At 42.9% G+C, this 26,850-nt stretch overlaps 1 protein-coding gene across 1 annotated transcript in view; it reads left to right on the top strand.

Moving 5' to 3' along the window:
* The first annotated feature begins 2,613 nt into the window (after positions 1-2,613).
* ALOX5 (arachidonate 5-lipoxygenase) overlaps positions 2,614-26,850 on the top strand; it is a 76,971-nt gene continuing 52,734 nt past the window's right edge. The window contains exons 1-3 of the mRNA XM_043986151.1: positions 2,614-2,764; positions 22,125-22,323; positions 23,552-23,633. Coding sequence (XP_043842086.1) covers positions 2,615-2,764; positions 22,125-22,323; positions 23,552-23,633 — 431 coding nt within the window. The 5' untranslated portion in view covers position 2,614. The remainder of the gene's footprint in view (positions 2,765-22,124; positions 22,324-23,551; positions 23,634-26,850) is intronic.

Genomic DNA, 26,850 nt, shown 5'->3' with positions numbered 1-26,850 from the left:
AATGGGATAATAATAGCACCTACCTTTCAGGGATGTTGTGAGGATCAAATGAGCTAATAATTGTAAAGTGCATAGCATAGTGCCTAGTATATAATTAAGTACATATATAAATGTTAGCTATTATCTTTTTTTTTTCGGGGCAATGAGGGTTAAGTGACTTGCCCAGGGTCACACAGCTAGTAAGTGTCAAATGTCTGAGGTCAGATTTGAACTCAGGTCCTCCTGAATCCAGAGCCAGTGCTTTAGCCACTGTGCCACTTAGCTGCCCCTGTTAGCTATTATCTTATACTAGTCAGTAGTATTGCTGGGTCTGCATAGTTTAGTGACTTTTGGGGTGTCATTCCAAATTGTTTTCCAGAATGACTGGGCCAATTGACAGTTTCATGGACAATGCATGAGTGTTCCTGTTTCTCCACAGCCCCTCCAATAATCGTCATTTTCGCCACTCTAATGGGTGTGAAGTGGAACTTTAGAGCTGTTTTAATTTGCATTTCTTTTATTATGAATGATGGCATTTTTGTGGGGGGGCGGCAATGATGGTTAAGTGACTTGTCTAGGGTTACACAGCTAGTAAATGTCAAGTGTCTAATGCTGGATTTGAACTCAGGTTCTCCTGAATCCAGGGCTGGTGCTTTATCCACTGCACCACCTAGCTGCCCTGTGGAATATTTTTTATATGATTTATTGATAGCTTAGATTTCTTTCCTACAGAGCTGCCCATTCATATCATTGACTATACATCTTTTGAGGAATGACTCCTCTTCTTATAAATTTCCACAAATTCTCTCTGTATTTTGGATATCAGATGTTTATCAGAGAAATTTGCTGTGAATATTACACACACACACGCAGAGTTGATGGTTTCCACTTTAATTCTAACTGCCTTGCATCCATTTGGAAGTTATTGTGATATGCACTGCGATGATAACCGAAGTATAATTTCTCCCAGACTGCTTTCCAACTTTCTCAGCAGTTCTTGTTAAATTTTTGTTCAAAGTACTTACTTTGTAACAAATAATCTTAATAATCACATACATCTATATTTATTTCTGTAGAGAGGGTTTTGCAGTTACATTCCTATAATTCCTGTGGGCATCTTGGTAAAGTAAATTCACGGGAGAAGGTGTTGCAGTCAGTGTCTGGAATTATAATAATGTTCTATACATTCTGGAGTCATTTTAAATGGAATTTCTTATTCCATCGGTTTCAACTAGATTTTGTTGGTGATGTACGGTAAGGTAAAGGATTTTGCGCATTTATTTTTATATCCTGCTGCTTTATTGACATTATTAGTTTTGTTTTTCTGTTTTTCAGTTCTCTCCTTAAACCATCATATCATCTGCAATAAAACAACACTTTTATTTCTTTTTTGTTTATGCTTCAGTTTCTTTTCCTGTCTTATTGTTGTAGCCAGTATTTCTGAAACTATGTCAAATAATAATGGTGACAATGAACAACCCCTGATCTCAAGGGAAAGTCCTCTAGTGACTGATGCCCAGGGGCGCTCACAAGGTTAGTTACCCGTGGTCCTAAAACTGCCCTTCTCCTTTCCCTGTAGCCTGGTTAGATGACTAATTTTGTTTATTTACCCACTGACATGCCTTTCTCCTGCCTAGCGTGGAATGGGGGAGTCGTGTAATTTAGGGAGATGACAACATGAAACAGAACATTAGGACGCAGAATGAAGAACTCTGATGTATGTCGGACTTGATGTCTCCGACGCCCATTTGGAAATCGGCTCTGCAAGTCACTTGATCCTGGCCTTCCCTTTCCTCCTCTGCACAGTGAGGGGGATAGGACGGCTCTGAATCTTATGCAGGGTCTTCCTCTCCCTTTGTTTGTACCGTCTCGCTTTCCCATCATCTCCGAGTCTACTCTGTACATATCTTGTCTGCACGGAGTTGCAGGCAGGCAGGCAGTCGCCAAGATCAGAATGCAAGCTCTTTGAGGGCAGGGTTTGGGTTTTATTTATTTATTTTTTGTATCCCCGAACGTAACGAGCACTTAATAAAAACTTGTTGACTTATAGACGCCCTGGAGCTGTATGCAATCACAGCCCCGTGAATTGGAAGTTAAAAGTGTGTGTGTGTGTGTGTGTGTGTGTGTGTGACTGTAGTGGCGTATGAAGGGTGTCAAAGCTACGGGTGGGTTTTGGCTGGGGGAGTGGGGGTGTGGGGGGAGGAAGGAGATGGTTCCGATACGGTTCGCCATGAGGAATTTCCCGCAGTCGCTGGAGATCGAGGCTCCGGCTTCCTAGTCCTGCCTCTGACCCTTTCCCGGCTGTGCGCCTTCGGACAAATCGCTTAACCTCCCTGGGGCTCCGTTTTCCTCTTTGTAAACAGAAAGTCCGATTCCCTTCCAGCCCTAGCCCCTGGACCCTAATAGCCCCAGCTGCCCTGTGCACCCCTGGCTCCAGGCGATGGGAGTTCTTCCCCTGGTCCAAACCATGAGCAAGGTCGCCCCCGGGAGAAGAGGGGGGAGGTCCCGGGGTGGGGCCTCGTGTCTGGGTCTCCGCCCCCTCTCTTCTCCCCTCTCTGGGCTCCTTGTGGCCAGGGTGAGACCGCTGCAGCCCCAGTCCTGGCCAGCGTGCTCCTCCGCAGCCCTCTACCCGGCCATGCCTTCCTACACCGTGACCGTGGCCACCGGCAGCCAGTGGTTCGCCGGCACGGACGACTACATCTACCTGACCCTCGTGGGCTCGGTGCGCTGTAGCGAGAAGCACCTGCTGGACAAGCCGTTCTACAATGACTTCGAGAGGGGAGCGGTGAGTGCTTAGAGATCCCGGTGTCCCGCGCTGCAGAGAAGAGCCCTCTGGGGCACCCCCAGAGCCCTGGGAGCCTGGCTCCTGGACAGTAAGCCCCGAGCTGGAAAAGACCTCCGAGGTCATGGGGGGGGGGGGGAGGCTTAAGCACAAAGCTCCTCATCTTAGAGGGAGGGAAACGGAGGCCCATATGGGGTGACAGGACTCTCAGCATCACACAGGTAGCAAGTAGCACAGTCAGGATTCGAACCCTGGACCCCAGACTGGAGATCCAGCACTTCGACCCCTGGCACCACACTTTTGAGGATAAGGTTTCCCTTTCTCTTCACCATCATGACCACTTCTTTTTGGGGTAACCCTTTATATGCCACTTACAGAGAGGGCTTGGGTTCTAATCCCACTTCCACTGCTCACAGAGCATAGAGGATGGCCCATAAAGGTGGGGTGACTTATCCGGGGCGACAAGGTCTAATACACCCAAGAGCAGTATGGCTTAGTGGATAGAGGCCAGAGGACTCGGCTGGGTTCGAATCCTGACTCTGCTACTTAATACTTGAGTAATTCAAGATAATTTAACTCACTTTACTGTGCCTCATTTTCCTCATCTGGAAAATGAGGGGGTTGGTAGAGATGTTCTCTGAGAATCTTTTCAACTCTAATCCTAGGAGCACACGAGCCCCTGACACCCCCAGCTATTTATTCAGTATGTTCATTCTAGGACCAGATTGGCAGAGAGAGGCCAAGCTATGGAATTGAGCTATATCAGGGCTTCTTAAACTTTTTCCACTCACGACCCCTTTTCTACTGAGGAATTTTTACACTACCCTGGGTGTATAAGTATATAAAATAGGGATTAGCAGCCTTTTACTGTTGCCAAATTTTTCTTGACCTCCACATTCAGTTATGTGACTCCATATAGAGTTGAGATCTGCAGTTTAAGAAGGGGGGGGGGGCGCAGCTAGGTGGCATAGTGGATAGAGCATTGACCCTAGAGTCAGGAGTACCTGAGTTCAAATCCAGCCTCAGACACTTGACACTTACTAGCTGTGTGACCCTGGGCAAGTCACTTAACCCCAATTGCCTCACTTTAAAAAAAAAAAAAAAGAAGAAGCCAGGGTCTGGTTGACCTCCAAGGGACCTCCCAACTCTAAAATCTTGGGAAGGTGTCACCATGTAAAAGTCATTATCACCTTCACAGATATAGCAACATCTCATTGAAAACTCAGCTGTCCCTCCCTTGAGTATTTAGTAAATAGCCACCACCCCAGCCAGTGACCATAGGAAGGAAGAAGCAATAGTGATTGCCCCTTCCTGAGGATTGGCAGGTGGGTTGATGGCCTGCAGTGGACTGGATCCCACAAATGTCTTTGTCTTGCCTAAGCCACTCATGACAATGCAGAGGGCTGGATCTGAAGTGTAAAAATCTGGGTTTGGACTCTGCCTTGACATTTGCTTAGCTGTGTGACTACAGACAAATTATTTAACCTCTCTGAGCCTGCATTTCCTGGCTCATGAGGCTGCTGCAAGAAAGTGGGAGCGATCAACATAACCATGTAGATATTTCCTAACAGTTTTGGTCGGGGAGCAAGTGGAGTGTGGAGCAGCAGGCTGAAAGTGATTCAAAATGGACTTTAAAGAAGCCCAAAGCTCTCTCATGGGAGGACAGGGAGATCAAAGGCAGAGATGGGGCCACCGAATAGTACTCTTTCCTCCGATCTGCTAGGACAATGCTGTGGGGCAGGGGATAGAGAGCAGAAAATAAGTTCCTTGTTCCTGAAGGTTTTCAAGGAAAGGTGGCCTGGCTTCCTGTTGGATGTGCGGTAGGCAAGAGTCAGACTGGACAGCTTCAAGGTGCCTTGGGATTCCATGAATCTCACCCTGGAGGCAGAGGCTACCAACTAAATCCACCTCGCTAAGAAATCATTTCCTTTTTTTTTTTTTCCTTTTCCTTTTTTTTAGCAACAAACATTTATTTTATTTTCCATTTACATGTAAGGGTACTTTTCAACATTCATTTTCATAAGATTTAGAGTTCCAAATTTTTCTCCCTCCCTCCCTCCCTTTCCTCCCCCCTCCACAAGATCGCAATCAGGTTATATATGTACAATCCACAAGTGTTCTTTTTATCAGTTCTTTCTATGGGGGTGCATAGTAAGCTTCCTCATTAGTTCCTTGGGATTGTCTTGGATCATTGCACTGCTGAGAGTAGTTAAGTCATTCACAATTGCTCATTGAACAATACTGCTGTCACTACGCACAATGTCTTCTCAGCTCTGCTCATTTCACTATACATCGATGTTCATTAGTTTTTCAAGGGTTTTCGGGGATCATCCTGTTTGTCATTTCCTGTAGCACAAGTCCATTCCACTACAATCATATAGCACAGCTTTTTCCATCATTCCTCAATTGATGGACATTCCCTTGGTTCTCAATTATTAGCCTCCACCAAGAGTTGCTATAAATATTTTTTGTACAAAATTTCCCCATTATCATCTCCTTTTTTACAGCACATTCCACAGCAGCTCCCAGTCAAGGAGAGCTTTGGAAGTTATTCAAGTCCTTTTCTGCCAGTTCAAATCTGCAAATGTTTTGCAAGCATCCACTATGTGCAAGGGCTGGTTGTTGGGGGAAGAGATGAAATTAAATAAGAGACAGGAGGCCATAGCCCTGGCCCTCAAGAAGATTACAGGCTAAAACAGGGGAAGTCATAGCAGATCTTCTGATCTGCATAAAAGTGTCTCCAGATCTTGGCAGATGGTGGTACTGAAAAAATAATTGAATGAATGAATGAATGCCATCAAAGAAAGAGGTTTTTTCCCCTCCTAGCTTGAATCCTCTCATTTGTCTGTCTTAAGAGCATAAAATAACCCATGAAAATCCTCACTCTTCATTGAGCTGTTGTTTAGTGTTTCAGTCAAGTCTGACTCTTTGTGGCCCCATTTGGGGTTTTCTTGGCAGAGATACTAGAAGGGTTTGCCATTTCCTTCTCCAGCTCATTTTTACAGATAAGGAAACTGAGGCAAACAGGGTTAAGTGGCTTGCCCATGGTCTTGAAGCTAGTAAGTGTCTGAGACCAGATTTGAACTCACAAAGAGGAGTCTTCCTGACTTCAGGCTGAGCAATCTATCCCACTGAGCCACCTAGCTGCCCATCATTGTGCTAGATGGATAGAATTAGTTGATTTATTTTCTTTTCTAGTTATTGTTCCTCTTTTCTGGCTAAAGCTTTACAAGTTTGACTCTAAATGAAATACCTGGGGCAGCTAGGTGGTGTAGTGGATAAAGCACCAGCCCTGGATTCAGGAGGACCTGACTTCAAATCTGGCCTCAGACACTTGACACTTACTAGCTGTGTGACCCTGGGCAAGTCACTTAACCCTCATTGCCTCACCAAAAAAAAAAAAAAAATGAAATACCCAAAACATCACTGGAGCCTGGCATAGTACTGACAGGGATCAAACATCATTTTGCCACTGCCTCTCGGGCTCTTATCTGAGTGGGCTAAAGGACCCCCATTTCATGATGGGCTACTCCAAGCATGAGGCGATAGTGAGGCTTCTGGGTAGTATGAGATTGAGCCTTTAAAATGGTCCATTTTATTTATTCTTGAATTGATCTCCTTTGTTTTTTGATTTTTGTTTTTTGGGGTTTTTGCGGGACAATGGGGGTTAAGTGACTTGCCCAGGGTCACACAGCTAGTAAGTGTCAAGTGTCTGAGGCCGGATTTGAACTCAGGTACTCCTGAATCCAGGGCCGGTGCTTTATCCACTGCGCCACCTAGCCGCCCCGATCTCCTTTGTTTTTGACATCACCTTCATTTCTGAATGTATCACTCCCCTCTTTCCTGCTCTTCATAACAGAACCATATTTTATAACAGATTAAAAAAGAAAGAGAAAAAAGAAGAGCAAAATGAGCTCCAACCCCAACCAAGTCTGCCAGTACATGCCATTATATCATTCACTTTAGATGACCAGATCTTTAGAGTTGGAAGGACCCACCTCGGCCATCTAGTGGTCTCCCTCACTTTATAGATGAAGAAATTGAGGCCTAGAGAGAATTGACTTACCCAAGGTCACACACAGGTAAAAAGCAACAGAGCATATATTTAAGCCCAGATCCTCTGACTCCAAATCCAGTGTTCTAATCAATTAATCAATCAACAAACATTTTATTAAGCCTCTACTGAGTGCTTAGTACTATCCTGGGTCCTGGTTACAAGGACAAAAGTGAAGCAGTCACTCGTCTTAGGAAACTTACAGCCTATGAGGGGGAGAAAGGGGGAGGTTGAGGATGAAGATGAGAGTAATAATAACAGGTAGTATTTATATAGCACTTTAAGGTTTGCAAAGCCCTTTAAAATACCTCATTTAGTCCTCACAACAACCCTAAGATTTAGGTGCTATAATTATCTTCATTTTACAGATGAAGGAACTGAGGCAGACAGAAGTGAAGTGACTTGTCCAGAGTCACACAGCCAGTGTGTGTCCTGAAGCCACATTTGAATTCTAGTTTTCCTGACCCCCCAAGCCAGCACTCTATCCACTGCGCCACCTAGCTGTCAAATATTCAATTAAAAATATAAACTATATTTTAAAATGCCATAATTGTCAGGGGAGAGGGGAAGGGGAGGTGCACTAAAAGCCAGAGAAATCAGAAATGTCCTCTTAGCACTTTAGCTGAGCCTTGAACGGAGCTGAGTTTAATGGGAATGGGAAGTAATGAGGGAAACATTCCAGGAACCTTGAATAGCCCACTCAGAAGTATGGAGCAAAGGTGGGGGATGGAATGATGAGGCTAGGTAACAGGTATTTGGAGGGAGGATACAGTGTATGGGTCGGGGTGTAATGTGTTATCAGCTGGATCATGCCAAATTGAGCAGTTGATATTTTAACCTCAAGGCAATGGGGATTCACAGAAGGTTCTTGAGTTGAAGAGGGACATAGTCAAACTTTGATCTCCAGGAGTATCTGTCTGGCGGCTGTGTTGGGGATGGGTTGGAAAGGTGAGAGACTGACTGGATGTAGGGAGACAAATTGGGAGGCCATCACAACAGTCTAAGTGAGAGGAGGAGGAGGGCCTGGACAGGGGTGAGTGTGGTATGACTAGAGAAAAAGGGACAGACAGGAGGGAAGATGAAGTGGAATCAGCAAGACTTGGCAACTCCTAGAATCCTATTAATAGGCTCTTAGATTGAGCGATCACAGGCTCACATAGCGTCCATCTTTCTTTATAGATGAGGAAACTCTGGTCCACAGGTGGGGAAGAGACTTTCCTGAGAGTCACACACAGTACAAGTCATGTGACCTCTCTGGGCTTCCATTTCCTCAGTGACCTCTGAAGAAGCCATAGCTCTGTGTTCCCATGATCCTCTGCGGTGCCGGGCACACATGCAGGGGACCATGGTATCCTTTGAGGGTCCTTAGAGCTCATCCGGTCCCATCCCCTTCATTTTCCAGATTAAGGAACCTAATTGGTTCATGAGATTAAATTAAGTGACTTGGCTAAAGTGACACCAGGTAGCGGGGAGGATTGGCACCCAGGTCCTCAGACTCCAGCTCCAACGCTCCTGTCTCCAAGCTTCCTCCTATGCATTTTTGCATGCCTGTTGAGAGATGTCTTTTATGGACCAGACGGAGGCACCTTCCCCTTCCTCATCTCCCCTCCCTCATGCACAGCCCTCTTTCCTTGGAGCCATGAAAATGATATTGGTGAAGAGATACGCTAACAAGGCCTCCTCTAGCAGATTTTGTATGAGATTTGCATGACACATGTTCCGTTTTCACCACCTGAAGCCAGAGAAGGCAGAGTAAGACTCGCTCCCCCAAAGTCCCAGCTATGCAAAGCAGCCGGGGAGACTGAGCCACTATTGTTGGAGGGCTCATTTGTGTGGGGCTGGGGTTTGTTTGGTGTTTTTCTTTTTTCCTTCCAGCTTTTTGAGAAAGTTCCTGTTGATGCAAAAAACTTTCACATTTTCTCTTGCACAGCTGCGGAGGCCACTTCCTCTTTTGCTAGCTCTAGCACATTCCGACTCTTCTTCTCAGTGGTGGTGAAAGAGAAAGCTTCGGGAACTGCTTGCTGCGAACAGACAGTGGCTTTTCCTCTTGGGGGAGGTGTTTACTGTGGTCATGTTCAGACCCGTCAGCCCTGACCTACCTTTGGGCGCAGACTCATTGGACTCTGGGACTGATCATTCCCTGCTCACTGGTTTTTTTAGTCTGGCACTGGGATTTCAGCAGTGTGAGGAACTCTCAGCACGAAAGCCACTTCTGCCGATGATGATTTTTGCCTCTTCGAGAGGACTACCAAGGACCTTAGAAGCCATGTTGTCCAGCCTTTTCATGTTATAGATGAAGAAATGGAGGCTAAGATGTTAAGTGACTTCCCCAAGGTCACATAGCTACTGAGAGTCAGGATTTGGACCAAGGTATTCAATCCAAATCTAGCCCCTCTATCCGCTATGCCATTTGGCCTTTCTTTATGTCCTTAGGGAGTCCCCAGGGGTACTGAGAACCTAAGTGACTTGTCCTTGGTCACACAGCCAGCATTTATCCAAGGCGGGGCTTAAACTCCACCTGGCTCCAAGGCAAGCCCCCTCTCTTCATTATACTTTTTTTTTTTTTAGTGAGGCAATTGGGGTTAAGTGACTTGCCCAGGGTCACACAGCTAGTAAGTGTCAAGTGTCTGAGGCTGGATTTGAACTCAGGTACTCCTGACTCCAGGGCCGGTGCTCTATCCACTGTGCCACCTAGCTGCCCCTCTCCATTATACTTTGCTGACTCTGCTGTTTTTTCTAGAGGCTATGAGGTGTCATTGTGGCTAGAGTTTTAGTAGTTAGAGTCAGGAAGACGAGAGTTGAATCCTACCTCAGACACTTATTAGCTGTGTGACCCTCAGCAAGTCACTTAATCTCTCTGTGCCTCCGTTTCCTTATCTCTGTAATGATGTTCTTGAAGGGGAATATCTTGAAGTGGAGTAATTCATAACTCCAGGTCTTCAGTTTTTTTCCATCTTTCTTCTTCAAAGCTTAAATATATAATTGGTTTTCACCATGCCCCTGGTTACAACCAAGGGAAATGATATCCGGTTTCAATCCAGTCAGGTGCCCACAGTTCTGGTCTTCTTCCCCTAGCCTTTTCTTTCTTCTCGGTCAGATTCTTCATGACCTGAGCCCATACCATGTGCTCACTATTTTTCTCCTCTTTTTCCTCCGCCTCTTTCTACTCATTTTCCCCTACATCCTCTGCTTCTTTCTCTTCCTTCTTCCTGTTCTTCTTCCTCCTTTCCCCCTTCCTTTTTCTCCTCTATTTCTCCTCTTCTTCCTCTCCTTCCTCCTCTCCTTCCTCCTCCTCTTCCCCCTTCTTCAATCCTTCCTTTCCCTCTTTCCCTGGTACCTTTTGCTTTCCTATAGTTTGAGGGCTTTTTGGACTTCCTGATACTTAACAGGGTCAGAATAAAGTTCGGTATTAGTGAGAGCTTACTTGTCATTTGCCTGTGAACAACATAAGAATACTCATTATTAACAAAACGAAACAATACCAATAGATTTTCTAACTCTTCTAAGGCCACCTGTGATCTCTCCACTGCTAAATCACTGACCTCTTTTCAAGCCACTTGCTTGACCTTCCCGTGCACAGTGGACCACCCCTTCCTGCAGGGACACTCTCCTTCTCTTCCTCTTCCTCCTCTATTGGCTTGTCTCATAGGTCTCCTTCTACCCATATAGTGGCTTTTTCTCAGTCTCCCTGCTGGTTAACATTCCTCTTTCCCTAAGCATGGACGACCTGGGCCCTCTTCTCTTCTTTGTCTATACTCTACCTTGATGAGGATTCTCCAACGTATATTGTATTAGCTCATGTTTTCAAATGGCTGTGTTTTATCATATTAAGATTATCTTTGAGGGGGCAGCTAGGTGGTGCAGTGGATAAAGCACCAGCTCTGGATTCAGGAGGATCTGAATTCAAATGTGGCCTCAGAGACTTGACACTTACTAGTGTGAAATTTAAAATTGGATATTAGATCATAAATCTCCCCTACTTAACTTTTCCCTTAATTTATCTCCCAGACTAGTAAATGGAAGAAGCTTCTGGTTTTCTAGATAGAGCCTTTATTGTAAATAAGGTGTTGTTGATTAGAAGGATAGGAAAGTAGAAATACAGTAGAAATCGTCTTAAATCTAGGCTTAGTCTATATTTCTTATAAAAACTCACCAAACCAAAAAAGGCCACCTTTGGAGTGAGGGAGACCGTCTGTGCTGCGCCGCCAGGAGTCCCGCCAAGCAGGCAAAAAGGCCTACTCCCGTTCTCTCCACCCCGGAAGTCAAAAAACCCGGCAGGCAGTCTGACATGCGCAGCAGGCGGACTGTACCCGGCAGGCAGTCTGACATGCGCAGCAGGCGGACTGTTCATCTCCTCCCCAAAAGGGTGGTCCTTGAAAAACTGGCGTCTTTCAGTTATCCTAACCGACTGTTAAAAACTTTCATATTTTACCACATTTCCCCCCTTTGCTTCCTCAAGAAACGGAATGTTTCCTTGATGGAACAGTAAAAAGAATATAATAACTTTTGCTGACTAATAATATGCGAACAACAATACAGAAAAGGAAGAGAGGAAAGTTTTGTCCAGAGGGGCGATTTTTTTTTTTTCCTCATGAACCGACGCTTTGACATTAGTCTTGCAAAGGGAGAGCCTCTGCAGAGAGTACATGTTACAGATAGTATATAACAGAAAGGAGATAGTAAAAGCTAATAAAGCAAAACAGTTCATATAAAGTCTCTGAGTTCTCTTGTCTTCTTGAAGTGGTAAGATGTCATCAGGAGGAAACTGGATTCTGGTCTGGAAAACTGGATTCTGGACTCTGGTCTGGATTCTGGACTCTGGACTCTGGTCTGGAAAGCTGGATTTCTTCTTTAACTGTTTGAATTGCTGTATTTTTTTTTACTAAACCTTAGCATAGCATTTTGCAATCAGTAACACTTTTTACCACCATGTGTCTGGATCAAAGTCAAATTTAGTATGTGTTCATGACACCTGAAAATGTTATGGAAAGGTTATCATACCATATCTCATGGTTCCGAGACAGCCAGTGATTGTGCTAGGCCACAGGTGAATTCAACTGAGTGAGATAAAAAGATAAGTAAGTTCAGTTAAATTAGGTTAAATTAGGAGGGAGAGAGGATGAATACTGGACTGTGCCTAGTAATTGTGCTCTACATAGTCACCATCATAAGCAAACCATGGACTTATGTATACCTGTCTCTCCTTTTGTTGCACATATATTCTCTCCAGGGCCTGCATCAGAGTTCACAGCAAGTTAGTCTCTGAAATGATAAGTTTCCATATTTCTGAAATCTCAGTTTTCCGGTTTTCTAGAGCAAGATTCCATTCCCTTCAGAAGTGTTTCTCTAGCATCTTTTAATCTTTGGAAATCCCTATCATCATTATAATTCCACTCTGGATCCTTTAGAGGCCATTCCACATTGGCCTTACCTTTCGCAACAAGGGCATTTCCTGCTGAGATAATATCTGTAATCTCAGTTGGGGACAGTAAAGTTTCCAAAAGGCAAGTAACATCAGCCCAACTGGGTTGATATGCATTAAATATAGTCCTTAACTGTGAAATTACAGTGTTTGGATTTTTCTCAAAACTAGGGATGAAAGATTTCCATGCGCTCAAGTCACTTGGTCTAAAGGGGCTATATTTTCTGACTTGAATTGGCACTCCCTTTTTACTATGTTCTATAGCTTCCTGCAGAGGGAGTAGTTTCTGTTGATCTGATTCTAAACTTGGATCATCTCTAGTAGAAACAGCCATTTTGAGGTCTCTCTCCATATGTGAGAATTTCATTTCGAGGTCTCTCTCCATATGTGAGAATTTCATTTTGAGGTCTCTCTCCATATGTGAGTATTTCATTTTGAGGACTCTCTCCATATGTGAGAATTTCCCCCATATCATAACAATGATAATAACAAAAACAAAACAAGACAAAAAAAACCCAAAAAAAATAAAATCCTTAGTCGTATGAACTATGGATGTGGTATTAAAAGGTATTTCAATTGCAGGCATAAAATTTCTACTTATATTAAACGTATTTTCCCAAAGATTCTCACTTATACTATTATACAAAAAACTTTTTGCTGCCTGAATGAGGAAAAAACCAATAATGTTTTGAAGGACCATTGAGTAAACTATTCCTCTAAGTCGGGACGTTATGCTGTCCCAATACATTCCGATGAGAAAAATCAAAGGGATAGTAGAATATTCGAGCATCTTGCCCTTTAAACTGGGCTGGCTTTTCTGTTTAAAGCAAGACTTTTAGAGGCTTAAAGTCTTTAAGGGAGATTAGACAAAGGGAAAGTCCGTGGCGGGGGGGGGGGGGGGGGGGGGGGGGTATTCGGAAAATCCACCGAATTAGCCGGCTTATGGCCAAACTAGGGAGGGTGGGAGGGTCCTTAAGGTCCCTTCGGGGTCGCCAAACTGTGAAATTTAAAATTGGATATTAGATCATAAATCTCCCCTACTTAACTTTTCCCTTAATTTATCTCCCAGACTAGTAAATGGAAGAAGCTTCTGGTTTTCTAGATAGAGCCTTTATTGTAAATAAGGTGTTGTTGATTAGAAGGATAGGAAAGTAGAAATACAGTAGAAATCGTCTTAAATCTAGGCTTAGTCTATATTTCTTATAAAAACTCACCAAACCAAAAAAGGCCACCTTTGGAGTGAGGGAGACCGTCTGTGCTGCGCCGCCAGGAGTCCCGCCAAGCAGGCAAAAAGGCCTACTCTGCTTCTCTCCACCCCGGAAGTCAAAAAACCCGGCAGGCAGTCTGACATGCGCAGCAGGCGGACTGTACCCGGCAGGCAGTCTGACATGCGCAGCAGGCGGACTGTACCTGGCAGGCAGTCTGACATGCGCAGCAGGCGGACTGTTCATCTCCTCCCCAAAAGGGTGGTCCTTGAAAAACTGGCGTCTTTCAGTTATCCTAACCGACTGTTAAAAACTTTCATATTTTACCACACTAGCTGTGTGACCCTGGGCAAGTCACTTAACCCTTATTGCCCCCCCCCCAAGATTATCTTTGAGGAACCACTCAGCTGAGTCCTCAAGAACTAAGACATTCACCTTTCCATGCCTTATTCCTGGTTTGGACCAGATTTAGTGCTGGAGAGCTTGCCTCTGCTGGAAGGGGGCTTCCTTTTTTCTCATACTCATTGACTTGTTGAATCCCCACCTCCCTCTCTCTCCCCAGCTCCCAAGGGATAATTTTAATGATAATAATTAGATTATGGCTCACAAAGCTAAGAAGACTTCTAAAGGGAAGAAGTAAAAGTTCTCATTATTAGTCATGGGGCAGCTAGATGGCATAGTGGATAGAGCCCTGGCCCTGGATTCAGGAGGACCTGAGTTCAAATCCGGCCTTAGACCCTTGACACTTACTAGCTGTGTGACCCTGGACAAGTCACTTAACCCCAATTGCCTCGCGAAAAAAAAAGGTTAGGAAGGTCAGTGCCTTCCAATGAAGAATTAGTCATGCAACAGGTAATTTATATTAAACACACAAGGAACACTAATTTTTAAAAAGTCCCAAGCATCAATTAACAGAGCAAGGATCCATAAGAACTTAAAACTATTTGTATAATATACAAGGATCATGACACTTGTGCTTCATCAGAACATAAAGGAGTAAGCAGAATAGCTAGATACTTTAGATTTCCTCTAGGCTGGGCAGTGTCAAAATAACTCCTGGTATTTGTCTGTTGGTAAAATGGGCCAGGATCCTCTGTAAGGTAGAGGCTTCCCCTCTGTCTTCCAGACTTTTTGAACCCACAAGCCCTCCAGCCCTGAACATCCATCCTAGGATCCGTGTTCTTGCCTAAGATCAGGAAAAAACAAACATCAAAGGGACAGAGGCATCCAGGTATCCCCCAAGTCTTCCTAGTTGAGTCTTTGCCACACAGGAAGTGGCAATAGAATTGCCATGATAGCGGAGTAAATAAGGGCCCATTCTTCCCCAGACCTTTATTGGAGTCACATGATACCTCTTAAGAGTTATGGTCCAGAGAGCTCCATCTATACTTTGTAAAAGGTCCATTAGCCAATGAGGGCACTTATCTTGTCCATTCTGCCTCTTCTAGGTCCCAAAGCAGCTGTAATGGATTTGGACAAACAAATGTAAAAATCTCTTAGTATCAAGAAACCAACAAACATGACGAATGGTATCATGGGTGGGAACTGGACTGCTTATTTTAGTTTGTACATCTACTCTTTCAAGAAAAAACTCGAATGTGATTGTTCCTTCCAGGGCTTAGCACAGTCTCTGGAATATAGCAGGCAATTTATGTTTACTGACTATCTTTTCCTCAGAGAAACACATTTGAAACCAGCGGGATGTTTTCTAAACCCAAAGCAAGGGCTTAGTTCCTCGGTCCTTGGAAAAATTGCTTAAGTAAGGACCATACAAGACCCATGGTCTACAGAAAGGCAATTTCCTCTTTTCTACCTCAGTGGCACGCTGGTTGATAGGAATGCTGGAAGTGCTTACCTTTTGTGTAAACTACACGACAAGGAACTGCTTATCCATGTTCAGAACTAGAGGGATATTTCAAAATTTCACATATCAAGTGAGTTTACACTTAGATTTCACACAATATACAGAAATATCCAGAAGGATCACTGAGCTAAACAGAAAACAACAGGCCACAAAATATTGGGAGACAATGGAATGGCATCTATAGCCATTGTAGAAAGGTGGACAATGTTTAACTAGTCAACAAATAGAATTATAGAAGATAGGTGAATTTGAATATCTAAAAATGAAGAATTTTTGCACAGCCCAGAGCAATGTACATATAGTACTACCTTACAGTGCTGTTATGAGGATATAATGAGCTCACAAAACACTACAAATCCTAAAACAATATAAAACAAGAACAATGATAGCTAAAATATAAAAAACACTTGAAGGTTTGCAAAGTGCTTTACAGATACAATCTCACAGGAGCCTTACAACTGTGTGAAATAGGTATTACAAGTGTTATGATCCCCATTTTACATATAGGGAAACTGAGGTACAGAACACAGAGCAATCTTTTGACATGACAATGAGTTTTTCTTTCCCAAAAAGTTCAACGCAATCCTCTCAATATTCATAGCACCATCTCATGATTTGGATCTACATCAGAAAGTAAATCTAATTTGGGGTTGACTGTATAAGGAGTAGCCGTCCCCTTAGACGTGTGTCCAAATAACTAACTTGAAAGAACTAGGTCTTCTCTTGGCAGGGTATTGGCTGAACTCACCCCTTGGGACAAAAAAAAAAAGTGTGATTTAACTTCCCTCCACAATGCATATAGCAGGCACTTAATAAATGCTTATTGATTGATTGCCCTGAGCAGTTGATGCCTTTTTTCTTTTGTTAATAATAAACATTTTTATTTATAGTTTTAAGTTCCAAATTTTATCCCTCCTTCCCTCTGTCCCCCCACACTTCCTGAGTCAGTAAGCAATCAGATGTGGGTTATACATGTGCAATTAGGTAAAACATTACCATACTAGGCATTTTGTATGAGAAAACTTGAATAAAGGGGAAAATGAAAGAAAGTGAAAAATAGCATGCTTCAGTCTATATTCAGTCAACTATCAGTTCTTTCTCTGGAGGTGGATAGGATGCTTCCTCATTAGTTCTTTGGGATTGTCTTAAATCATTGTATTGCTGAGAATAACTAAGTCATTCACAGTTCTTCAAGTTGATACCTTTCTTGAGCAAAATTAGAAGGTTTTTATCTCTCCTTTTTCAGTGGTATGATTATTTTTTTTTTAAAGAAACTGCTTGGGGGCAGCTAGGTGGTGCAGTGGATAAAGCACCAGCCCTGGATTCAGGAGGACCTGAGTTCAAATCCAGCCTGAGACACTTGACACTTACTAGCTGTGTGACCCTGGGCAAGTCACTTAACCCTCATTGCCCCACTAAAATAAAATTAAAATTCAATTCAAAGAAACTGCTTATATTTTCTGGATAATCTCAGTTCAGTCCAACATATAACTATTTTTAATCACCTACTATGTGCCAGGTCCTATGCTAGCACTGGGATACAAAGACAAAATTAATAGTCCCTGCCCTCAAGGGACTTACATTCTACTTGGGGCCAGAGGATCATTTATTTTAGAACTGGAAGAGAGTTTCCACATCATCTAGTCTAAATCCCCCATTTACTGATGAGAAAACTAAAATCTAGGGATGTGAAGGGATTTGACCAAGTCTTGCAGGTAGTAAATGGTAGGTCAGGATTTGAATCTCGGTGCTCTTGACCCTCATGAATAATACTTTTTAAAAAAAAATACTCTTGGGGGCAGCTAGGTGGCGCAGTGGATAAAGCACTGGCCCTGGATTCAGGAGGACCTGAGTTCAAATTCGACCTCAGACACTTGACACTTACTAGCTGTGTGACCCTGGGCAAGTCACTTAACCCCCATTGCCCCACAAAAACAAACAAACAAAATAATACTCTTTTAAAATATGATATGACACAAACCCAGACAAGTATAATCCAAGGTAAGCAGTAAGGAGAGCAAAGGAGAGCTTCAGAGAAAGTGCACTAGGCATCTTTGAGCTTGGAGGGGAGCTTTTGACTTGGAAGAATAAGGAAGTCTAAATAGAGGAGGAGGTGACACTTGAGTTGAGCCCGGGAGGAAGAGAAGCAAGTAAATTCTAGACCTGTATAAATGAATGGAGATAGAAATTTGACTCTACCTAGAGTTTGTGAAGCAGCTAATGGTGCAGTTTGGCTGGAATGTTGTCGTTTGTCTTTTGTTCTTGAAGAAGACCACAACATTATCCTGATGTCATGACTTGCAATGAATTGGATTGAAGTGAGGGAGGGCTGTTCAAGGTCACCAGCCTCACTCTCTCCTCCAGAGCCACGTGGGGCCAGTGGCAAGATATACATCAGGATGACTGGAGATGACCCTGGATGTTTGAGGTTATTGGGGTTGTGTGACTTGCCCAGTGTCACAGATAATAAGTGTCTGAGGTGAGATTTGAACGCAGGTCCTCCCAACATCAGGGCCAGTGCTCTATCCACTGAGTCGCCTAGCTGCCCCATCTGGAATGTAGTGTGTATGAAAGGATGGAAATACAGGTTGGAACTAGATCATAGGGGACCTTCAATGCCAGGCTAAGGAATTTGTATCTGATCCTAGAAGCAGTAGGGAATCACTAAATAGTTTTGAGTAGAGAGTGACTAGATCATTAGAAAAATTATTTTGAAAGTGGCATGAGGGACGGCTAGGTGGCGCAGTGGATAGAGCACCGGCCCTGGAGTCAGGAGGACCTGAGTTCAAATCCGGCCTCAGACACTTGACACTTACTAGCTGTGTGACCCTGGGCAAGTCACTTAACCCCAATTGCCTCACTAAAAAAAAAAAAAAGTGGCATGAAAGACAGATTGGAGAGGGGGGCATTGGAGGAAGATAGAATGATTAGGAGGCTATAATAGTTCTGTTCAAGTGAAAGAAGTGATGTGGACCTGAATTAGGATGATAGCTATGTGAATGGACAAAAGTAGAGGGTTCAGAAATGTTATTATGGAGGTAGAAAAGATGGGACTTGGCAAGTGATCAGCATTAAAATGAGTGACTGCAAGGATCTTGGTGCCATCACTAAATTTGATCCTCTCAATGGGATGGATTGAATTTCTTTGATGACTAGAGAAGTTGAACACTTTGCATGTGGGCATTGATGTAATGGAGAGAACACTGGGCTTGGGTGCTGAAATGACCCAAGTTCGAATCCCTCCTCTGGCACCAGAAGGGTCACTTTGGACAAATCCTTTCATATCTCTGTGCCTCAATTTCCTTATTGTGATGAGTAAAATCTAATGTGTGTGTCCTTACCTGCCCCCCAGTGTAGGGGGGAGAGCTAGCTAAGGTTTACTTATAAATTCAGCAACAGTTTAGGCTTTTAAGCATTTATCCAAGTATATTAGGGATTAGCAAAGAGAGAGAGAGAGAGAGAGAGAGAGAGAGAGAGCCCCCTTCACCAAGAGCCTGAATTCCCTTTAGTTCCACCAGAGCGGTCAAACTGGAAGAGGGCGGTCCCCACACACAGCTCAAAGCTAATTGGCTGGTATCATTCAAGTCCATTGATTGACATGACTTACAGGCGGTCCATGAACTTCTGAGACACCAGATGACCTTCAAAATCTCAGAAAGGTCACCTCATGCTTTCTCAGTTCTCACATTATCTATAATGAGTTAAAAATATTTGTGGTTACCTACATCATAAGTTTGTGAAAAACAAATGCAATAATGTGTATAAAGTGCTTTGTAAACCTCAAAGCACCATGTAAATCAGCTATTATTAGTTTCCTTTGAGAACAAGAGATCTAACTGCTAAATGCAGCCATTTTCCATTCCTGATCCATCTACAGGTTTTTATATTGATGACTCCCCCCCCCCTCCCGCCACTAACTCTTACCCCCAGCTCTTGAACACTAGCTCTACTCTTGGCTTCCCTAACTTGCTTTCTCTGTGTTCTCTTCTTACCTGGCTGACTATTCATTCCTTCTCAGTCTCCTTTGCTGGGTCATCATCCTTCTCTCATCTAACTAATGGGTATTTCCCAAAGTTCTGCTAAGGGTCTTCTCTTCTTTCTCTATACTCCCTTAGTAATATCATCAATTTCCATTGGTTAAATTACTACCTCTATCCAAATAGACTCACACACACACACACACACACACACACACACACACACACTTAACCCTAATCACCATCCTGAGCTCCAGTACTGTTCATCTCCTTCAATTTCTTTATCCAGTCACTTGTTCATTCAATCTCCATAAAATCTGTCAAAGCTGTCACTTCTGTACTCATCTCTTCTTGCCTGTACTATTACAATACCTTATTAATTGGCCTCCCTGCTTCTAGTCTCTCCTCTTTCTAATCCATTCATTCTCTGTATAGTAGCCAAATTAATACTCCTAAATTACAGGTCTAGCTATGTCAGCCCCATACACAAAAATCTGCAGACTTCTTATTTCCTCTAGGATAAAATACAAATTTCTCAGCTTAGTATTTATTTAAGACTCCTGAAAATCTGGCTCCTCTCTACTTTTCCAGTTTGATTTTATATTAGCAGCAGCTAGATGGCACCATGAATAGAGAGACTGGACATGAAGTGAAGAAGACCTGAGTTTGAATTCTGACTAGTTGTGTGAACTTGGACAAATCATTTAACCTCTATTTACCTCAGTTTTCTCATCTGGAAAAGAGAATAATAACAATACCTACCTCCCAGGGTTGCTGTGAGAATCAAATGAGATAATATTTGGAATATAGATGCTATTATTATTATCACTATCATTTTTATTCACACACTTTGCATTTTAGTTAGATTGTTCTGTTATCTATTATCTTCATTTGCAACATTTCATTTCTTAACCCCTTTTCTTTGCATCATGTCATGGAATCTATTCTTCCTCTTCAATTCAATCCAATAAACATTTATTAAGTGCCTATTTAAGTGTCCGTGAGGCAGTTAGGTGCTACAGTAGCTAGAGTGGTGGACCTGGAGTCAGGAAGACCTGCAATTCAGACACTTAACTAGCTGTGTGACCCTGGGCAAGTCACTTAACCCTGTTTGCCTCAGTTTTCTCATCTGTAAAATGACCTGAAGAAGGAAATGGCAAATCATTCCAGTATTTTTGTCAAGAAAACCCCAAATGGGGTCACAAAGAGTCAGACATGACTGAAATGACTGAACAACAACAACAAAGTGCCTACTATGTGCCAGGCACTGTGTTAAGCACTGGGGATACAAATGGGGAAAAGAGACAGTTTTTGCTCCTAAGAAGCTTACAATTTAATGGTAGACGACAGCATACAAAAAAGAAAGTAAAAAAAGGGAGGGGTGGAGGGAGGAGCCAACAGGAGTACCCATCTCAGTAGAAACCAAGCAGAGTCAATGATGCAAAATGGACACTTATCTGCAAAGTTCTGAACCCTCTATAAAGGAAAGCTTTATTACTCTGAACTCCAGAGGGGAGAGAGAGTTGAAAAGGTGTTGAGTATCAATAGCTGAGTCAGTCTTCATGGAAATGAGATTTCAAGTGATCATCTCATCCTGAGGATGGCATGATGTTCAATGGAGTAAAGCTGATGGAAAAGGGAGAGTGAACTGAATTGAGAGAAATTGAATGGAAAGGAAATTGAACTGAATTGAATTGAATCATAATGTATTGAATTGTTCCCCTGAGCCACAATTCATCACTTGCTCCATTGTTTTGGTATCAGATCTGGAATCTATTTCCTCCTCATAAGACCACTAACTTCTCTACAACTCTATAGCTCACTCAGCACCCTTTCCTAGTTCCTCCAGGGGCTAGCACTCCCTTCTTTTTTAAAGGATTTTGTATTCTTTATGCAGACTCTGTGTGTGTGTGTGTGTGTGTGTGTGTGTGTGTGTGTGTGTGTACGTACGCGCGCGCATGGGTGTGTATGATATGTATATGTAGTGTATTTCATAAGTCTGCTTATTTTCTTCTTTATTCTTTTTAAGGAATTTCATTATTTCTCTGTGTCTCCTTTATTTCTTTTACCTTCATGTGAAGTTTATTGGGTAATTTTCAGTTGTGTTGATTTTTTAAACTTTTTTCCCCTGATTGTTCTGCTACCTATACTAGGTATAGGTATGGGACTTCCACTAGAACAATTCTATTTCTTGCCCACATTTTTTTATGTTGTCCATGGATAATTCCTAGTTGTTCAAATTTTATTATCCTATTGTTGTGTGCCTTTTTTCTAGTTCTACCTTTATTTAATTTAGCACAATTATTACCCACAGTTATATCCTGTAATAGTTTCATCTCCATTGATGGTGAACATTGTTGGTTTTTAAATTAAGCTTTTCCCTCAGTTTATGTCTCCCCTTACATTTTGTTTAATCTCTAATATTTATTCATTGCTTGAAGGCTTCTCTCTCTCTCTCTCTCTCTCTCTTTCAATTTGCTATACCTTTTTCTTTTCTGCAAGTTTCCTTTGGCAATCTATTCCTACCTTTTTAAAGGAAGATAGGAGTTCTAAGCTCCTTGTGTCCTTACTCTATTATCTTACCAGAAGTCAGATACTTTTATTAAGTTTACCAAATGAAGAATAAAAAAGATTAAAATTTGTATATCCCTTGACAAGGGAATTGAATAACCCTCAGGACAGGGGAGAGAGTGGAGTCTACAAATACATCATCGATCTTCTATTTGTTCTATAAAGCAAGAAAATTTCAAATGATTTCTTAGTATTGGTTGACATAGATCTGTTAGAAACTTGAATATGTTTATTAGATTGTAAATTGGATTCGCCTTTTATTCTATACAGGTAGATTCTTATGATGTGACTGTGGATGAAGAACTTGGAGAGATCCTTCTGATAAAAATTGAAAAACGAAAGTATTGGCTCCATGATGACTGGTATCTTAAGTATATCACTTTGAAAACTCCCTATGGAGAATACATTGAGTTCCCCTGCTACCGCTGGTTCACTGGAGAGGGTGAAATTATCCTCAGAGACGGGAGAGGTGAGTGCTAGAAGACTTGTTTCAAGGACCTAGATTGCAATGTAATTATGTCCTAAGGGATGCTGTGACTACCAGAGAACCAAGATCATAGGAAGGAAGGGACCTTAGACCATCGTTTGGTAGATAAAGAGATCCAGAGGAGGGGGCAGCTAGGTTGCCCAGTGGATAGAGCACCGGCCCTGGAGTCAGGAGTACCTGAGTTCAAATCCGGCCTCAGACACTTAACACTAACTAGCTGTGTGACCCTGGGCAAGTCCCCAATTGCCTCACTAAAAAACAAAAAACAAAACAAAACAAAAAAAGAGATCCAGAGGAGTCAAATGACTAGCCCAAAGACATACAAATAATCACTACTAGGGCAGGCATTTGAGTTGAGCTCTTCTGACTCTAGATTCCATTAGATGAGGCCATTGGTTACTGGTATCTCAGTGTCCTATGAACATGTATATTTTAGATCTAGTTGGTGTGTTTGTATCTGGGCTGAGAAAACAGCTCTTGGATCATCAAAAACGCTTTCCTCAGACTTATGGGCAGCTGGGAGTGGGTTGCTAAGTGATTGTGAGACTCCAAGACTCCACATAATGAGAGTCAATTGCTGTGCCTCAGTTTCCTCACCTGTAAAATAAGGGATTTTCACCGGATACTCTCTAAGGACCCTTCCAGCTCTAAGCCTATGATGCTATGAGTATTTGAGATCCAGAGAGATTCTGCCTAATTGAATTTGAAGGATGCCCCATGAGTGGGGGTAAATCTTATTCACCTACCACTTTCGGGACTGGTGTTCATAGCTTCTAGATTCTATAATTTAATATTTTGTGCTCTTGGACACATACCTAAGTACTTTTCTGAATTCTTAGCTTGGGACCAGAAAGGCTGTTGCCTATGGAAAGCTTCCCCTCGTTGTCTCACATAAAGTGACCTCAGGACTTGCTTTTCTTGCTTGAAATCCCTCTTCTTTTATTTAAAGTGTAAGACTCCAGGGTGGGAGAACTCCCTGTTCTTAGTAACATCCCCTGCCTTGGCCATGTTCCTCTTGGTCTCCTTTAGCCAGTGATGCTAGAATTCAGCACCGAGGAGGCTCAATCTAAAGATGGCCCAGCACTTGATTGATGTACTTGCCAAGACTTCTTAGAACAGGAACTGATATCACAGGACCTCCATTCCTTCTTATAAGTTGGTGATTCCCTCTGGGTGATTCTAGACTTGTCTTCTCTTCATTCTTTCACAGCAAAGCTGGCTCGGGATGACCAAATTCACATCCTCAAGCAGCACAGACGTAAAGAACTGGAAACTCGGCAGAAACTCTATCGGTGAGTTATGGCATTAAACCAATTAGATGGAGAGATCCAGCTTCCTGCTAATGCCCTTTCCAGACTGATGGCACATTATGGTCTGTGTTCTAGTGGACATGACCTGCTTGCAACTTCAGTACAAGATACTTCATCTCTTGGCCCCAAGCCTTGGCACAGGCTGCCCCAAATACCTAGAACACACCCCCTTCTCATCTCTACCACAAAGCATCCCTAGTTTCCTTCAAAGTTCAGCTCACCTCCCCGTCCTACAAGAAGTCTATCCTCTTCCCCCTCCCCCATACTGCCTCTGTTACTGCCTTCCCCTATGAAATTATTTTGTATCTATTTTGTATTGAATTTTCTATGTATGTGTTTATGAATGTGAAATTTCTATGTTTATGTATGTGTTTATTATGTTGTGTGTATATGTTTATGGATGCGATAAAATGTAAGTTATATGAGAGCAGGGACATCCATTTTTAAGTTTGCCTCCTTAGCATATAAGTACCTAGCATAAGTAGGTGGTTAATAAATGCTGGTTAAATTCAACTGGATTCCAAAAATTTTTTTTTAAATAGGCACAAACAATTAAATTGGATTCTGCACATGAGCAGCTGCCCAGGTCATTAAAAACAACCACATCCACACACACACAGTTTCTGCTTTCATGTTACCATGGAGTGAGCTCAGAGTGACTGGCTTGCTCTTTTTCCACTTCCCGTCTCATACCTCACCACTAGATATATAAAGAGATGGAAGGAGAGAAGGGAATTGAACAGAACTGACAACTGTGTTGTTATTTAGCTCCCTCAGGAGAGGAAGGAGCATCCCTGGCCTTGATGCAGGACAGGCACTGGATTCCTCAGACCTACCTGGTTTAAGATGGGGCAGCTCTTTTTCCTAAGATCAGACCCGGGTGGAAGAAAGGAAATTCCTCCCTGTAGCAGGAAATGGATGAGAGGATCTACACCTCATCCTTTTCCCAAGCTCTCTTTTTCTCTCAGCTGAAATTAGAAATATTTTGCTCAGCTGTGGACGTGATTCTTTTATGGGCACGGCTTACTGTTAGAGCCCCAGCAACCAGTGTGGCAAACAGCTGTTGGGCTTGGTAAGGGGAAGTTGCCATTGAGAGAGGTTCCCGAAGCTCTTTCCGAAGAGGGTGGGGAAAAGCTGGTCTTCCATTACGTGGGCTGGCTTTGTTTCATCAGAATAACTTAGGGTACTCCAGAGGAGGTGATATAAACAAATGAACACTGAGTTTGAAGTTAGATCGTGAAATCACAAGGTCTGGAGCATAAGGGACCTAATTCAACCACCTTATTTGACAGATGGGAAATCAGAAGAGGGCAACCCAGTTGGTGAAAGGCTGATGCCATGCGCCATGCAAAGATTGGTTGAAATGATGTGGAGAAGAATGATTTGGAAGGGAAGGAGTAAAAATCATAGAATGTTAGAGTTGGAAGTGACTTCTGAGGCCGGCTTGTCCAGGGATTCTGAAACTTTTATGTGTAATGGACACCTTTGGCAGACTGGTGAAGCCCATGCACTTCTCACAATAGTGTTTTTAAATGCATAAAATAAAGATGTAAGATTACAAAGAAAATCAATTATAAGGAAACATAACTATCAAATATTTAAACTTCATAGTCCACAGATTAAGAACTCCCTGATTTAGTTCAACCCTATCCAGAAAAAGACTTTTCAAACAGAGCCAGCATTTGCTCAAACACTATGATGACTGCTTGACTTTGGTCTCCCCTCCATGGCCCACTGTGGTTGACTCAACTTTTGGCTTTACTGTGGCTGCCCCTCAGATGTGTTACTTCTGTTTTCCTCTGACCTCTCTTGACTGAGTCAGGAAATTATACCAGCTGGTACCTGGTGGCTAGTGATATCCTTAGATTTCTCTGATTTGTTCTGAGTGACAGGTTAAAGTCTCAACTTAGCTTAGTCTCAACTCAGTGACTTTCTTCTGCTCATCAATTGGGCAGAACCCATAGCCAAAATGCTGACCTCTCCAAAGCTCCAAATGGCAAAGATGAAAATCTTTTCTGAGCTTCCACATTTCTTTTTTCTTTTCTTTTCTTTTTTTTTTTTTTTTGGTGAGGCAATTGGGGTTAAGTGACTTGCCCAGGGTCACACAGCTAGTAAGTGTTAAGTGTCTGAGTCCGGATTTGAACTCAGGTCCTCCTGACTCCAGGGCAGGTGCTCTATCCACTGTGCCACCTAGCTACCCCGAGCTTCCACATTTCTGCTCTTTGGCTGCAGTAGCTAATGCCCCTACCTTCCCCTGAATTGCTTGCCCGGTGCCACAATCATGCCCTCAGGTCATAGTCTTTTAAGCTCTTTCCATTTTCCTGGCATAGAAAGATGAGCACCTGTCACCTCATATGTAGTTATTGCCCTTATTTAGATGAACATGCAGGAATTGACAAGATGGTGGGCATCCAGAAGGGGGCAACCCAGCTGGCAAAGGGCCTTGAGACCATGCTGTGTAAAGACTGATGATGTTAGCCTGAAGAAAAGACTGAAGGAGGGAGAGAATCACAGAGTTGGAGGGAAGAAGAAAGGGAATGCTTTGCCCCTGCCCCCCGCCCCTGCCAAGGATAACTTCTACAGTATACATGACAATTTGTTGTCCAGCCTTTGCTAGAAGACTTTGAGTGATGGGAAGTCTCCTGACTTCCACAGAACCCCATTCTACTTTGGGATTGTTCTGATTGTTAAGAATTTTTTACTAAAATCCAATCCAAATTTGCCTCTTTGCAACCTCTACCCATTGGTCCAAGTTCTGCCCTCTAGAGCCAAGAAGAGCATGTCTAAGCCCTCTCCCACATGACTGCTTCAAGTACTCAAAGATAACTATAATGTCCAGCCTCTACCATTTCCCACACACACACACCAAGCATAGGGAGAATTCCCCAGCTCTTTCAACTGATCCTTGTGTGTGTGATAATGCAGTGGAAAGATAACTGGATTTTGAGTCAGAGGACTGAGTCTTAAATCCATCTCCTAGTTGGGTAATGATGTGTGTGTTATTTAACCTTCCAGTGCCCTAGGTAGCTCTGGCTGGTGGGCATCAGTAGAAGGAGGTTCCACACCAAGATTACCCCACAACAATGCATTCATAGCTCCAGTACTCCTTCCACAGAAATTACCCTTCGAAGCCTATTTTGGTCTTTGGTCTCATCCTACTGGATCTCCATAATACTTATAAGGTTAAATTTACCTCAGT

The sequence above is a fragment of the Dromiciops gliroides genome, chromosome 2, assembly GCF_019393635.1.
Source record: "Dromiciops gliroides isolate mDroGli1 chromosome 2, mDroGli1.pri, whole genome shotgun sequence".
NCBI classification, from domain to species: domain Eukaryota; kingdom Metazoa; phylum Chordata; class Mammalia; order Microbiotheria; family Microbiotheriidae; genus Dromiciops; species Dromiciops gliroides.
This window is presented reverse-complemented; position numbering and strand designations above follow the sequence as displayed.